General features: G+C 44.8%; 1 protein-coding gene across 4 annotated transcripts in view; it reads right to left on the bottom strand.

Annotated features, from left to right (window-relative positions):
• Positions 1-1,936: 1,936 nt before the first annotated feature.
• The window catches only part of LOC139413284 (cell division cycle and apoptosis regulator protein 1-like), a 36,076-nt gene continuing 21,689 nt past the window's right edge, over positions 1,937-16,323 (bottom strand). For 2 of the 4 annotated variants that reach the window (XM_071160497.1, XM_071160488.1), the window contains 14 exons: positions 15,917-16,030; positions 15,612-15,778; positions 14,587-14,797; positions 13,248-13,331; positions 12,344-12,532; positions 11,956-12,147; positions 11,545-11,853; positions 11,179-11,365; positions 9,997-10,214; positions 8,099-8,219; positions 7,650-7,850; positions 7,099-7,304; positions 3,702-3,780; positions 1,937-2,090 (listed from right to left, as the gene is read on the bottom strand). In XM_071160497.1, coding sequence (XP_071016598.1) covers positions 2,020-2,090; positions 3,702-3,780; positions 7,099-7,304; positions 7,650-7,850; positions 8,099-8,219; positions 9,997-10,214; positions 11,179-11,365; positions 11,545-11,853; positions 11,956-12,147; positions 12,344-12,532; positions 13,248-13,331; positions 14,587-14,797; positions 15,612-15,778; positions 15,917-16,030 — 2,349 coding nt within the window. In that variant the 3' untranslated portion in view covers positions 1,937-2,019. Of the gene's footprint in view, positions 2,091-3,697; positions 3,781-7,098; positions 7,305-7,649; positions 7,851-8,098; positions 8,220-9,996; positions 10,215-11,178; positions 11,366-11,544; positions 11,854-11,955; positions 12,148-12,343; positions 12,533-13,247; positions 13,332-14,586; positions 14,798-15,611; positions 15,779-15,916; positions 16,031-16,323 lie in introns of all 4 variants that reach the window. The other 2 variants (XM_071160503.1, XM_071160512.1) reach the window with 2 other exon arrangements.

Genomic DNA, 16,323 nt, shown 5'->3' with positions numbered 1-16,323 from the left:
CCCTACCAGAAAGGAGGGGAACTCTGACCCTACCGGAAGGAAGGAAACTCTTGACACTGCAGGCAGGGAAGAGAACTCTGACCCTACCGCAATGTAAGTTAGGCTTTGTATTGTTGGGGATTTATTATGCTGTTAAGTGGACTAATTACAATTGCTATTTTGCTACATTTGTAACTTATTGGTAATGCCATTAGCTTGTAGCCTTGTTGACTTGTTAAGTTCAGACATGTCATCTCCTAATTACTGGATTGCCAACCCCTGTAACTGTTGCATGTTTGTAGCTATAAACTCTCCCTTTATAAACGCAACCTGTCTACACCTGAAAAACTCCAACCCTGCATTGAAATGGACTGATTGTCCACAAACTAGCTTGTGTGTGTGGCCCTTTGATACAGGGGGTTAAAGAGGGGAGAGGGGCAGAGGCCACAAAGGTACTCTGTCTGAGTCTGGGAATGTGGTTACCTGCATCACTCTGTGGCAGGGGTCTGATTTCACAACACGCACGCATACATGCACGCAGAGAAGCTGGATGTGATGGGGGTGTCCCTAGGGGGAATGGGGTTTGTGTGCTACCCATTCAGACCAGGACAGAAGGGACAAAAGCCCTGACAGGCAGTCACATAATATACTGATGGATTTAGGATAGTCATTGTTCCTCTGACTGTTCCCTAGGAAATTACATAGAGCTGTTGAATAAATGGCAACAAAATGTAGAGACATTTCCTGCTAAGTCATAGGTAAACACAAACAGGTCTATCGTCTTGTTAAAAGAAATAAAAATGTATATCTTCTCGTGACCCACCATGTAAGAAATACAACTGTTCTACCAGTGGTCTCTTCCCACCATTTGGGAAACATTGGGTGAAATCCTTCATACAATATGAGCTTATGCAGTACAGAGAATTTTCTGAAATCCCGAGCATCTGAAAAGTTTTCTGTGTGTAAATATCTGCGAGACGAAACAAAAAGGTCATAGTTTCAGTTAACAGTGGACCCCTGAAATGTTAAGATTCCTGAGAGGTCTGAGGTGACCTTCGTGAATGGCGGACAGAGAGAAGTTCAGAAATGTCTCACTGGCTTCCCAGAGAGCTGACCGCTGGCCACACCGACAGGAAGACAGGAAACAATCCTACACGTGTCACTGTATTGTCTATTCCCAGAGGTAGACTTTACCATAGACCAAGGTTTCCCAAACTTGGCCCTGGAGCCCCCCCCGGTGCCCATTTTGTTTTTTGCCCTAGCACTACACAGCCGATTCAAATAATCAACCTTATTATTTGAATCAACAGTGTATTTTTTTTATTTAACTAGGCAACCATGTAGTGCCTGGGCAAAAACTAAGTGCGTGCAGCCCTGGAGTTTGGGGTTACTCTGCCATAAACAATGAAGCTGAAACCAATGTCTTGTTATGTGTTCTCGGTTACACCTATTAACCTGACCTCGAACCTCCAGGACACCATTTCTGATTGATTCATCTAAGGACATGCCTGACACCCAAACTGATATTTCATTTCAGAATGTATTAAAATGGAGGTTAACGAACGGTTGGTTTAAACGTCAGCTGTGTCCTTGTAGTCTTTCCTTTCTAAAGCAGTACTATGGGTCAGGGTGAGCCACTGCAAACTTGCTCACAGGGTTCAAAAGTGGAAAAACATCTATGATTATCTACTGTTGCCTCCTGGTGGTTTATTCAGTCTATTACATTTTTCTAGATTCTAAATCTCTTAACACAGACATCACACGCAGAATTATACACATATATAATAGTTTAAATACACTTCCAGCCAATAAGCATTTTCCATATGTTTCTACCTTTCATTGCAATATTAATAAGCATTTGTATATCAATGTTAATCAAAATATCTAGTACACGTTTGTTTTTGTTTTTATACACAAAAAGGCTCTAAAGATACAGGACAAAAAGACAATAAAACAATAAAATTGACCACTTTAATTCTGCAAAGGACAACCATAGTCAATTTTCAATAGAAAAATTAAATGCACTAGGCTGCTTTGGGCTCATTTCTCAAGTTTTTCTCTCATCCAGGAATTCATCACCACCATCATCATCCCTGTTGCACAACCTTCATCTGAGAAGAGAGGGACAGAATCATAGCTCCTCACAGTTCTACAACAACCCAATAACAGAAAACACAGCACTTCTAGAACATCCAGAATTTTACAACAGAACTCCAGTAGTATTCTTATACGGTTTTAATCTAGAATCAGAATCATTATATCTGTGGTCAAAAGGCAGGACCAGACCTGAGGCTGCATTTCTTTTGATGTTAGTGGAGACAGTCAGTTTATGGTTTGGCTATGCATTTACTTCCCTTAACAATAAACAAAAACACTAAACAATCCCAACGTGGACTTAACACTTACTACCATGGTCTCACAACTCCTGGGATAAAACAAGCTTGTTACTGGAATAGGCCTCAGAGACTGAGGTTTCACATAAGGAGCTGCATGCAAAACTATGGTCGTATTTATTGGGCACCAAACGGAAGCAACCGGGCCGAAACGGGGAGATACTATCTGAACATGTACAATAAGAATCTCATTCTCGTGTTCCGTTTCAAAACGCTTTGCTACGTTGTTCCCTAATGAATACGACTCATGTCTCAGAACAATGGCTGCCAGTCAGTTACAAAGAATAACAGTAGAAAATACAGAATAACTCATGAGTTTTATGATCAGCCGTCAGTAGAACAGAGTTAAGAGAGAAGAGGAACATGTGATAAAGCCATTCTGTTGACTCATAAAAAACAGTTTCTTCAAGGTCCTAATCCCTGAAACCTCCCCTTCAAATATATCATTGTTTATTTATTTTAAATATATTTTTTATGAATCCACTTGAACATAAATAACACCATTATTGCTAATTAGAAGTACGTACAACCAGGGTTCTCCCCTAAGAATGTAAGAGGGGTGCTGTGCCACCTTGTAGACTGGTTGCGCCATTATGTAAATTATCTTTATTTGTTGTAATTTAAGCCAATTTTTTCTCTCTCTTGATTACAGAAAATGGCAGTTCGAGGTGTTAAAAAAAGCAAAAATCTGCCCCCCGCCACCATACTCAGCAGTACAACCTTGTTCAAAAATCCTGGAGAGAACCCTGTAACAAGTCACACATACTGGGATCAACGTTGTGGTACTATTTGGGCAAGGCAATGAACGGGCAATACAGAATAAAACAAAACATTCAAATGATCATCAATTGAGGAAGCGACTGAAATCTAAAACGAATACCGTAAACAAAGAAGCACTTCACAACGCCATGCACACAATTTCTAACAAAAATCATTTTTTAAATATCACTTTTAGAATGCATTATAATAACAGAGAATCAAACTGTAATTGATATCAAAACAATTAAACATATTTCTTATTTTCAGGTGAAAACAGTGAGGTTACATGAAAACATTAGAACCAATTAAGTGAATGCCTGTCCCAAATGGAACTATATTCCCTATATAGTACACTACTTTGACTAGAGCCCTATAGGTTCCAATCAAAAGCAATGAAATACAAAAAGAATAGAATGCCATTTAGGATTCAAACAATGAGAATCTATACATGGTCCTGGTGGGGGAAAACAACAACCATGGGTCCAAATGAAACTCAATCAAATGATGCTTGTTTTTAGCGCATATTTACAAGGTTGGTAAGAAACGTGTCCGATTAGACAACTCACTCACTGTCCAACTCCTTCATTAATTCATCTGAACCATTGGTTGTTTGGGATATTTGGTCAGGGGTGGCTTCTGTGGGAACCTCCTGGAATGAGAGAAACAAGAATTCCTCAGTTCATTTCAACATACAAAAACACAACAGCATTTGGCGGCATTGGACAAGCTAATGATTTCATTATGAAAAGTCCACATTATAGCTGTACTGCTTATCAATGCATTATGTAACAGTGAAGCTTCGAACTTGTACGACGAGTACTTTTGTCTCATCAAACAGCTGATTATATCACAAATCCTTTATCACAAAAACTTTACCATAGAGGACCACTTTGGAAACTAGTGTTTTAATTAACATGTTTAAGTGCCATTCTCTGGATATACAAACTACACTGAACAAAACGCAACATGTAGTGCTGGTACCATGTTTCATGAGCTGGAATAAAAGATCCCAGATCCCAGGTGTGGCATATCAAGAAGCTGATTAAACAGCATGATCATTACACAGGTGCAATTTGTGCTAGGGACAATAAATGGCCACTAAAATGTGCTATTTTGTCACAACACAATGCCACAGATATCTCAAGTTGAGGGAACGTGCAATTAGAATGCTGACTGCAGGAATGTCCACCAGAGCTGTTGCCAGAGAATTGAATGTCCATTTCTCTACTATATGCCACCTCCAACATTGTTTTAGAGTATTTGGCAAAATGTTCAGGCCTCACAACCATATGTATGGCGTCGTGTGGGCAAGCGGTTTGCTGATGTTAATGTTGTGAACAGAGTGCCCCATGGTAGCAGTGGGGTTGTGGTATGGGCAGGCATAAGCTACAGAACAACGAACACAATTGCATTTTATTGATGGCAATTTGAATGCACAGAGATACTGTGATGAGGTTTCTGTTATCAACAGATGCATATCTGTATTCCCAGTCATGTGAAATCCATAGATTAGAGCCTAATGAACTTATTTCAATTGACTGCTTTCCTTATATGAACTGTAACTCTGTAAAATCTTTGAAATTGTTGTATGTTGCGTTTATATTTTTGCTGTATATGTTTTTACCCAAATAAACCTAATTCAAGATCCGCAGAACGTAACTCGAAATGTAATGCAAATCTCCCATTAACAACTAACCAAATGCAGCAACTGTAAGGTTCTTTCTTTCTCTCTTTTACGTAACGAATAATTACCATTTAAAACCAAATCAAACATTATTTGACACATGCGCCGAATACAACAAGTGTAGACTTTACTGTGAAATGCTTTACTTACAAACCCTCAACCAACAGTGTGGTTCAAGAAGAATAAAATATTTAGCATGTAAGCTATTGAATAGGCAATACAGAATAACAGCAAGTAGCAGCAGTGCACAAGAGGGGGGGTCATTGTAAATTGTCCGGTGGCGACTTTTATCAATTGTTCAGCAGTCTAATAGCTTGGTGGTAGAAGTTGTTGAGGAGCCTTTTGGTAACTTGGGTGACTGGAGTCTCTGCCAATTTTATGGTCTTTCCTCTGACACCGCCTATTATATAGGTCCTGGACGGCAGGAAGCTTGGCCCCAGTGGTGTACTGGGGCCGTTCGCACTACTCTCTGTAGCACCTTACAGTCAGATGTCGAGCAGTTGCCATACGGTGATGCAACTGGTCAGGATGTTCTCGATGGTACAGCTGTAGAACCTTTTGAGGATCTGGGGACACATGCCAAATCTTTTCAGTCTCCTGATGGGGAAAAGATTTTGTCGTGCCCTCTTCACGACTGTCTTGGTATGTTTGGACCATGATAGTTCGTTGGTAAGGCGAACTCCAAGGAACTTGAAACTCTCGGCCAAGGCTCCACTACAGCCCCGTCAATGTTTTTTCCTGTAGTCCACAATCAGCTCCTTTGTCTTGCTCACATTGAGGGAGAGGTTGTTGTCCTGGCTCCAGCCTGCCAGTTCTCTGACCTCCTCCCTATAGGCCATATCATCGTTGATCAGGCCTAACACTTTTGTCGTCAGCAAACTTGATGGTGCTAGAGTCATGTTTGGCCACGCAGTCGTGGGTGAACAGGGAATACAGGAGGGGACTAAGTACACACCCCAGTGTTAAGGATTACCGTGGCAGACGTGTTGGTGCCTACTCTTACCACCTGGGGGCTGGATCCAGTTGCAGAGGGAGGTGTTTAGTCCCAGAGTCCTTAGCTTAGTGATGAGCTTTGTGGGCAATATGGTGTTGAACGCTGAGCTGTAGTCGATGAACAGCATTCTCACATAGGTGTTCCTTTTGTTCAAGTGAGAAAGGGCGGTGTGGAGTGCGATTGAGATTGTGTCATCTGTGGATCTGTTGGGGCGGTATGCAAATTGGAGTGGGTCTAGGGTGTCCAGGAGGATGCTGTTGATGTGAGCCATGACCAGCCTTTCAAAGCACTTCATGGCTACCGATGTAAGTGCCACTGGGCGGTAATCATTTAGGCAGGTTACCTTTGGGCACAGGGACTATGGTGGTCTGCTTGAAACATGTAGGTATTACAGACTCGGTCAGGGAGAGGTTGAAAATGTCAGTGAAGACACTTGACAGTTGGTCCGCCCATGCTTTGAGTACACGTCCTGGTAATCTGTCTGGCCCAGCGGCTTTGTGAATGTTGACCTGTTTAAAGGTTTTGTTCACATCGGCTATCGAGAGCGTTATCACACAGTTATCCAGAACAGCTGGTGCTCTCATGCATGCTTCAGTGTTGCTTGCCTCGAAGCGAGCATAAAAAGGCATTTTGCTCGTCTGGTAGCCTCGCGTCACTGGGCAGCTCGCATCTGGGTTTCCCTTTGTAGTCAGTAATAGTTTTCAAGCCCTGCCACATCCGACGAGCGTCAGAGCCGGTGTAGTAGGATTCAATCTTAATCCTGTATTGACACTTTGCTTGTTTGATGGTTCATCTGAGGGCATAGCGGGATTTCTTATAAGTGCTCGGATTAGTCTCCCGCTCCTTGAAAGCGGCAGCTCCAGCCTTTAGCCCGATGCGGATGTTGCCTGTAATCCATGGCTTCAGGTTAGGATGTACGTACAGTCACCATCATCGATCCACTTATTAATAAAGCAAAACAGTCCAGTAGTGTAGCATCCGCGTCATCGGACCACTTCCGTATTGAGCAAGTCACTGGTACTTCCTGCTTTAGTTTTTGCTTGTAAGCAGGAATCAAGAGGATATAACTGTGGTCAGACTTGCCAAATGGAGGGCGGGGGGGAGCTTTGTATGCATCTGTGTCTGTGGAGTAAAGGTGGTCTAGGATTTATTTTTCCCAGGTTGCACATGTGACATGCTGGTAAAAAAATTCTAGAACTGATTTAAGTTAGCCTGCATTAAAGTCCCTGGCCACTAGGAGCGCCGCTCATGTCTACGAAAAAATCAGTTAACCAGTCAATCAATCGTACCTTCTTGAGGACTCCCTGAAGTTCATTCATGGCATTGCCCAGGTTGTTAAGTGTCTTGCTAAGCTGGTTGTGGTAGACCGTGTTCTGTTCCTCTGTGGTCCTGAGGTTGTTCTCTGTCTGGCCCAGGGTTCCCTTCACCTCCTCCAGATCTTTAGACAGGACTCTATTAGCAGATACCAGCTGGAGGATCTGCTTGGTGTCCTCGACTGGAACACACACACACAAATTAATGAGAAAATGTATTTAAAATCTCAATGTCTAGGCTTACTTCAAATTCAAGAACCTTATGCATTGTCAATGTTTATTTAAATTTCAAGACATTTCTACAAGTAGTTTTCCGAGAGCGAGTGAGCAAGCGAGAGAAAGGAGTGTAGTATTGCCACCACCTTGAATAAAGGAGCAAAATGCTGTACTTCTAGTTGAACTACTACAAATATCAGGTCTGAATCCTAACTTAAGACACACTACTGACGTCAATAAGGGAGTTGATTAAAGTCAGAATTTTGTGTTTTTAAGTTGGGATTGTGTTGGAGATAAGTGGATTGTCCTACCCATTTTGGAGTCCTGCACCATTAGTTTCTGCTCAATCTCCTCCCTGGCCTTCTCACTCTTGTCCAGTTTCTGCATCATGCTGCCCACATCCACCATGGCTCCATTATACACTATCAGACTGCTGCCTCCTCCTGACTCACTAGCCTCTGCTAGCGCTGCCTGGCCACGAGAGACAAACATGGGCAGCAACGCACGGTTACCTGAGGGAAGGGAGAAATAGGGAAACCAAGGGGAGAGGTAGAAAGGAAGAGAGAGAGGTGGAGGGAAAGAGTCGAAAGTGTAGGACTCAAAATAAACCACACTCCGTCAGTTCTTACTATGTTAGATATTCACCTAAATCACTGGTGAAGGAATAGATTATTCTGTTCAACATTAGTGAAGCTTTAAAATGCTTTGAGACGAGTCATAAAGAGAACTATTAACCCACTCCAGTGTCTCCTTCACTCACCTAGCAGGTTGTCCAGCAGGCCTTCACTGAAGGAAGGAGCCGCCTCGTCTTTAGCTGCGTCTGTTAGTTTACGGTAGTAACACGACTCTCTTACCACTGGCTTGTTCAACAACTTCTTTACCTGCAAATTAATCAACATTATAAAAAGGGCTAAATATCACTCGCATATATTGTGACAAATATATTTAAAAAAAGGGTAAGACTGGCGTGTGTAACCTTCAGCTCTAGACAGGTATAAGCCCCTGTGTGTGTGTGTGTGTGTATACCTGAGCTCTGGACAGATGTAACCCCAGTGTGTGTATGATATATATATATATATATATACATACACACACACACTGCTCAAAAAAATAAAGGCAACACTTAAACAACACAATGTAACTCCAAGTCAATCACACTTCTGTGAAATCAAACTGTCCACTTAGGAAGCAACACTGATTGACAATACATTTCACATGCTGTTGTGCAAATGGAATAGACAACAGGTGGAAATTATAGGCAATTAGCAAGACACCCCCAATAAAGGAGTGGTTCTGCAGGTGGGACCACAGACCACTTCTCAGTTCCTATGCTTCCTGGCTGATGTTTTGGTCACTTTTGAATGCTGGCGGTGCTTTCACTCTAGTGGTAGCATGAGACAGAGTCTACAACCCACACAAGTGGCTCAGGTAGTACAACTCATCCAGGATGGCACATCAATGCGAGCTGTGGCAAGAAGGTTTACTGTGTCTGTCAGCGTAGTGTCCAGAGCATGGAGGCGCTACCAGGAGACAAGCCAGTACATCAGGAGACGTGGAGGAGGCCGTAGGAGGGCAACAACCCAGCAGCAGGACCGATACCTCCGCTTTTGTGCAAGGAGGAGAAGGAGGAGCACTGCCAGAGCCCTGCAAAATGACCCCCAGCAGGCCACAAATGTGCATGTGTCTGCTCAAACGGTCAGAAACAGACTCCATGAGGGTGGTATGAGGGCCCGACGTCCACAGGTGGGGGTTGTGCTTACAGCCCAGGACGTTTGGCATTTGCCAGAGAACACCAAGATTGGCAAATTCGCCACTGGCGCCCTGTGCTCTTCACAGATGAAAGCAGGTTCACACTGAGCACGTGACAGACGTGACAGTCTGGAGACGCAGTGGAGAACGTTTTGCTGCCTGCAACATCCTCCAGCATGACCGGTTAGGAGGTGGGTCAGTCATGGTGTGGCATTTCTTTGGGGGGCCGCACAGCCCTCCATGTGCTCGCCAGAGGTATCCTGCCACTAGGTACCGAGATGAGATCCTCAGACCCCTTGTGAGACCATATGCTGGTGTGATTGGCCCTGGGTTACTCCTAATGCAAGACAATGCTAGACCTCATGTGGCTGGAGTGTGTCAGCAGTTCCTGCAAGAGGAAGGCATTGATGCTATGGACTGGCCCGCCCGTTCCCCAGACCTGAATCCAATTGAGCACATCTGGGACATTATGTCTCGCTCCATCCACCAATGCCACGTTGCACCACAGACTGTCCAGGAGTTGGCAGATGGTTTAGTCCAGGTCTGGGAAGAGATCCCTCAGGAGACCATCCGCCACCTCATCAGGAGCACGCCCAAGCATTGTAGGGAGGTCATACAGGCACGTGGAGGCCACACACACTACTGAGCCTCATTTTGACTTGTTTTAAGGACATTACATCAAAGTTGGATCAGCCTGTAGTGTGGTTTTCCACTTTAATTTTGAGTGTGACTCCAAATCCAGACCTCCATGGGTTGATACATTTGATTTCCATTGATAATTTGTGTGATTTTGTTGTCAGCATATTCAACTATGTAAAGAAAAAATTATTTAATAAGAATATTTCATTCATTCAGATCTAGGATGTGTTATTTGAGTGTTCCCTTTATTTTTTTGAGCAGTGTATATACCTGGGCTCTGGACAGATGTAACCCCAGAGTGTACATGATGTCCTCCAGGTCTTTCTCCAGTAGGTAGCCACAGTGGCTCTGGTCAAAGTAGACAAAGGCCATGAGCAGGTCCTTGTTGTAGGTCACCATCTGCTTCTTCTCCTTGTCTTTAGAGGAACCCTCTTTGGACTTCCTGTCGTCTCTCCTGTCCCTGTCGTTAGAGTCCTCATCGTCTTTATCTGAGAGAGGGCAGGAGAGGAGCGCGTCAGTGGAGAATGAGAGGAGAGGAAAGTGTCAGTGGAGAATGAGAGGAGAGGAAAGTGTCCAGTGGAGAATGAGAGGAGAGGAAAGTGTCAGTGGAGAATGAGGGGAGAGGAAAGTGTCAGTGGAGAATGAGAGGAGAGGAAAGTGTCAGTGGAGAATGAGAGGAGAGGAAAGTGTCAGTGGAGAATGAGAGGAGAGGAAAGTGTCAGTGCAGAATGAGAGGGCAGGAGAGGAAAGTGTCCGTGCAGAATGAGAGGACAGGAGAGGAAAGTGTCCGTGCAGAATGAGAGGGCAGGAGAGGAAAGTGTCCGTGCAGAATGAGAGGGCAGGAGAGGAAAGTGTCAGTGGAGATGAGAGGGCAGGAGAGGAAAGTGCCCGTGCAGAATGAGAGGACAGGAGAGGAGAGTGTCAGTGGAGATGAGAGGGCAGGAGAGGAAAGTGTCAGTGCAGAATGAGAGGGCAGGAGAGGAAAGTGCCCGTGCAGAATGAGAGGGCAGGAGAGGAAAGTGTCCGTGCAGAATGAGAGGACAGGAGAGGAAAGTGTCCGTGCAGAATGAGAGGGCAGGAGAGGAAAGTGTCCGTGCAGAATGAGAGGGCAGGAGAGGAAAGTGTCCGTGCAGAATGAGAGGGCAGGAGAGGAAAGTGTCAGTGGAGATGAGAGGGCAGGAGAGGAAAGTGTCCGTGCAGAATGAGAGGGCAGGAGAGGAAAGTGTCCGTGCAGAATGAGAGGACAGGAGAGGAGAGTGTCAGTGGAGATGAGAGGACAGGAGAGGAGAGTGTCAGTGGAGATGAGAGGACAGGAGAGGAGAGTGTCAGTGGAGATGAGAGGACAGGAGAGTGTCAGTGGAGATGAGAGGACAGGAGAGTGTCAGTGGAGAATGAGAGGACAGGAAAGGATTGTGTCAGTGGAGAATGAGAGGACAGGATTATCATGTGTACCATCTTCATCGTCGTCGTCTTCGGCCTCAAGAGGGTCATACTCCTCAGCATTGGTGTTGTTGCTCTCATCCTCCTCCTTCTCCTCTATAGACTCCTCCTTTTTCAGCACCTCCTTCTCTTCCTTCTCACCCCCCTCCTCGCCCTCCTTCTCACCCCCCTCCTCGCCCTCCTTCTCGTCCCCCTCCTCCTGGGTTAGGAAAATACATAACAGGAACAAGTTAGAACTAGCAGACCGTTTGAAAATCCAAGCATTTGAATCATGGCGTAAGCTTGTATTTTAAGTAAGCTACAATGTAAACTGCTTCATGATCTAGTAAAACTGTCAATATGAATACAATTCATCTTCAAAAGCTATGAGCCACCCACCTTCCTCTCCTGTTCCTCTTCCTTTGCCTTCTTCATCGCCGGCTCTCCGTTCTCCTCCTCGCCTTTCTTCACTTCCCCCTTCTGCCCCGCCTCTTTCTGCCCCGCCTCTTTCTGCCCCGCCTCTTTCTGCCCCGCCTCTTTCTGCCCCGCCTCTTTCTGCCCCGCCTCTTTCTGCCCCGCCTCTTTCTTGGCCTTCACCTTCTTGTCTTTCTTGTCATCCTTGCAGGGCACAGAGGCCAGGGCCTTGAAAATCCTGTAGCCAAAGTCTCTCTGTAGCATCTCATTAAACAGCTCCGCAAACAGAGACACCTGGAAAGAAGAGAAGACAGCAATATTTGATGCAAATCTGTACTTCTAGGCATCTAAATGAGTGTTCAAGTGTGTATGTCCTGAATGTGTGTGTTGTCTCACCTCGAAAGAGTGTTCCTTGTTGTCCTCCAGTCTGTAGTCCAGCAGCACGCTCAGAGACATGACGCTGCAGTCAAACTTTCCGCTCTTGGCCGCCCAGTTGGGGTGAACGATGATGGTGGGCTCGTCTGGCAGGACGTACCGCTTCTCTCTGCGCTGGCGCTCCAACTCCTCCTGCTTCTTCCTTTCCTCCTCCTGATGGACAGACAGACAGAGGGAAGGAGAATCAGAAACAAGTAATCAGTCGATCCATTCTAGTAAACCAGCCATAGTGATGCTGTTGGTAAGTGTGTTAACTGTAGCTAAGTGCATTAAAAGCATACCTCTGTCCAGCTTTTGTGCGTCTGTCTATAAGTACATACACTAGCCGAAGTGCCCAAACCTCCTGTACCTCTCTGTCCTCCTCTATAAGTTGAGGCGCCTCCTCCTCCGGGGCCTGGCTCTCCGGTAACTCGGGCTCCTTGGCCTCCTCCACCTGCTCTTCCACCTTCAACTGCTTGGTGAGACGGGCAATCAGCTGGGACTTTAACCCCTTAGAGCTCAGGGAGCGGGACTCTAACTCCTTACGAAGGTCATTCACCTACAGCGGAGAGAGGTGGTTGGTCAGTTCAACATTAAGCATTATGACACATTTTGAAAAGTTACGAACTTGCCCATTTACAATGTCTCTTGCATATGGATTGGATATACAATGTGATTCAAACTATTTTGTGCTGAACAAACGTGGCAAGTGAGCAGTATGCAGATTGCGGAAGCCGCTTCTTTTGTATCACTTTACGACGCAGCAACACGTCAGTCAACACGTCAGTCAACACGTCAGTCAACACGTCAGTCAACACGTCACTACATCAACACAGGAATGAGCCACACAATACATAAGTGCATAACAAAAAAATATATGCACACCAGGAAACTTCCTGTGGAGAAGCTAATTATATACAGGAATGTACTGTCTTTAGAATGTACTGAATGTACTGTCTTTATATACAGGAATGACTTGTGATTAGTCTATTGTTAAGATGGTTGTGAAGTTGCATGGCTAGAGAGATGAGGATGTGGGTCCTGCCTCTGACTCGCTAGCAGTGCCAAGGTTATGGTATTTCCTGCAGTGATCATCACCATACACATACAAAAAACATGTAGACTATGTACTCACTCTAATGTAAATCTCTTTAAATAGAAATATCTGCTAGGTGTCTTTGAAAGTCAAAGTAATTCACTTTGTATTGACTGAGTAATATTCAGTCATTTCTCAAGTAAAGGCTATTCAACAATCAAATACTTGAGAACCCTACCTTCATTGATTTCGGATCAAGCTTAGCCCAGTGTGTCGGAGTGGTCACCTCCTTCGAATCTTCTTCATCCTTCTCCTCTTCCTCCTTTGAGAAAGAACCATCCAACCGAGACAGAAACAAAGAAAGAGAGGGACAGCAAACCATTAAATCACCACTTCTGTCATTTTAAGTAGTAAAAAAAAATAAAAAATTGATCCGTGCAAGAAGCAAGGTTCACATCCTGTGTCTCTGATAGTTTCTCTGGTCCTAGTGAGTAGCTCTGGGATGATAAAGTAGTCCTCTGCTACTGCAGGGTGGGTAGGTAGGTAACACAGGGATACCACCCTCTAGTTCTATATAATAAAACCTTTATCAAACCAACGGAAAACCAATGCCCCCGCCCCCCAGCGGCCAATCAATCACGTTCTGTGGAACACAAAAAGGTAAATCAATGACAGTGGGTTCCAAAGGGGCTGTGGTCTGTGTAGTTGAAGCTTCATCAGGTTCAACTCAAAGCTGGTGCCCCCAAACTCAGTGTGTAGCTTAACTGTCTGTATGGAGTTCCCTAGCTAGCCATCCTAATCTAACATGGATTCTGATTAGGGATAGTTCTGGATTCTGCATTCTTTTGGTTCAGTTTAGGTTCTAGAACATCATAGAAAACCTTATGTCAAACCAACTGCCCTGGAACAAACCAAGCTCTAGATACAGTCCAATCAAAAACAGGGACAGACAAGAGACAGAACTTAGGGGAGGGGATTTTCTCTCCTTTCGAATTCAGCAGATATTGAAGTTAACAAATTATTATAAAAAGGAAACAAAATCTAGAACATACACACATCAACGCAACTGGCTCTGCAGGTTCCAGTAGAATCCTCAGTGGTTCCAAGCAAAGAATCAAATGTCATTTTATCCACCCCACTTGCAAGTAGACAATTCCAAGCAGGGTCATTTTTGATTAAATGTGATAATAACACAAGCAAATTAAAACTTAAGCTATATCCAGTTTGGTACCCAATTATGAGACATTTCTAGAGCTGGAAGCTGATTGGCCAGTTGCGGCGGTATCGATCAGATACAACCTAGTCTCCTTCCACTGTGTGTCTGCCGAGTTTGAGGGCAGGGAGGGGTGTAGGGCGGGGAGGGTGGGGGTAGGAGCAGGTAGCAGGACGGTAGGAGAGGAACTGAACCTAAAGGGGGTATGGTAGTTCAGGATTCTGCCTGCATTGTGTGTATTTAGGTGTGTATAACATATGTAGTGTGTGTATCTGGGGTTGTTGTGTCTAGTGAATATCCTGTGCCTGTGTTGGTCCTGTGAGAAGCAGGGGAAATGAGAAGAAAGGGATTAGCGGTTCAGTGCCTGTTCTCCATCAGCCTCCTTCCTCTCGGCGGACAGCTTCTCAGCCAGCTGCTCCCGGAGTCCCCGCGACAGCCCCTCCCACTCTGAGCGGGTAGGAAGACAATGCCAAACATCCGGGAGAAACAAAACCACTGTCTCCACATGTGCGGGCACTGTCCGCCCCTTGTGAGTCTCCTCAGGGCGATGATAGCGAATCTCTGCAAAACGATACCTGTCGCAAAGGAAGAAGGCGCATTGGAAAGAAACATTCCAGTCAGGGAAACACATCTCTTAAAAACAGGGCTAGGGCTAGCCTAGGCTACATTCCCCCAAATGACTTTTGAACTTGTTACAGTATCCCCCCAACACACAGAACACACAATTAGCATAACGGAACCCAGTCCGCAGCTCTCCATTGGTTGTCAGGGGTAACGGTGGCCATTTTGGTCAATTTGACAGAAAAACATCACCCCTGGTAACACCCCCAAAACCGCCCCAACCCTCGCCTTCAGCCAATTAAAGCTCAGTATTTCTCTGTTCGCGGAGGGGAGTTTTTGAGAGAAGACACAGAATCATAGGACAGGACAGTGAAAGCAAGAAGTTAAATATGTAAGATATTTAACAGAATGAAAGGGGGAAAAAATCAACACAAAAAGGTTATTGTGGTGTCTTCTGGTCCGGGAGACTGCTCTTTGAGCCACAGAATCAATCACTCATTCATCCGCCCACATAGATATACAAAGATGGAGAAAAGCAGGACGTCATCATACCGTAGCCAACGGGACATATTGCGAAACAAAAAATTATTAAGAGGCAAATCAAATGACAGAATCATAGTCATTAACGTCCAAAAAACAAACCAACAAAAAAAAGCACCCATCCAAAGTGTCAGATTGATATTAAGCGTTGGAAGGTGAGAAAACCATCACGGACCGTCACCATTTGTATTTTTTTGGTAATGATATTACCACAGGTCTAGTTATATAGAGAAAAACCACAGAGACAGAAAAGAGAGAAGGGAGGTTGAGGAGGAGAGCAGGACTTACCACTGAGTGCAGAGACTCAGGTCTATGCCTGTGAGGGCCTTACAACAGCGTATGGCTGTCTTTATGAGCACAGCCGGGTCCTTCTCAGGGTCCACTCCATCCAGGGAGGGGGACCAGTGGCCCCCGATGGCCATAGCCTCGTCCTTACCCCGCATCCCCACCAGGAACTGAGAGAGAAATAGAGACAGAAGGACAGAGAAATTGGAAAGAGAAACAAGAGAAGTAAAAAAGAAAGAAGCCTAAGCTATGCAACTTACTCATAACTACTACGTACTGTACGAACCAGTGGTTGACACCTAACTGACCTTGATGAGGCGGGCGGGGTGCTGGAAAGAGTCTCTAAGTTCTTGGGGGTCCTCAGCCAGAGCACAGGACTTATGGTAGAGCTCCTCTAGACTGGGGTTGGCCAGCAACATCACCTATTCAACACAAGACAACAGACAGGACAAGTCAAGGTGTGAACGTTTGTGTGTGGACTACCTTATTGCTGTAAGTGGTATTAGGTGTGTGTATCACAGCATAGCGCTGAACAGGTGTGTGTGTCGGGGTTTCCGTTAGCCAGTAATAGCCGGCTTTCGTCCGCATAAAAAAAAAAAAGCAGATAAAATTGCTGCCGGCAAATTGTCTGGGAGAAGAAGACTGCTTTATATCCTCTTCATTGATGGAAATACATTTGACTGGTCATGCTTATCGGTCTATAGATTAATTTGCA

The sequence above is a fragment of the Oncorhynchus clarkii genome, chromosome 1, assembly GCF_045791955.1.
Source record: "Oncorhynchus clarkii lewisi isolate Uvic-CL-2024 chromosome 1, UVic_Ocla_1.0, whole genome shotgun sequence".
In the NCBI taxonomy this organism is placed as follows: Eukaryota; Metazoa; Chordata; class Actinopteri; order Salmoniformes; family Salmonidae; genus Oncorhynchus; species Oncorhynchus clarkii.
The sequence above is the reverse complement of the archived record's forward strand: the minus strand, read 5'-3'. Positions and strand labels throughout refer to the sequence as shown.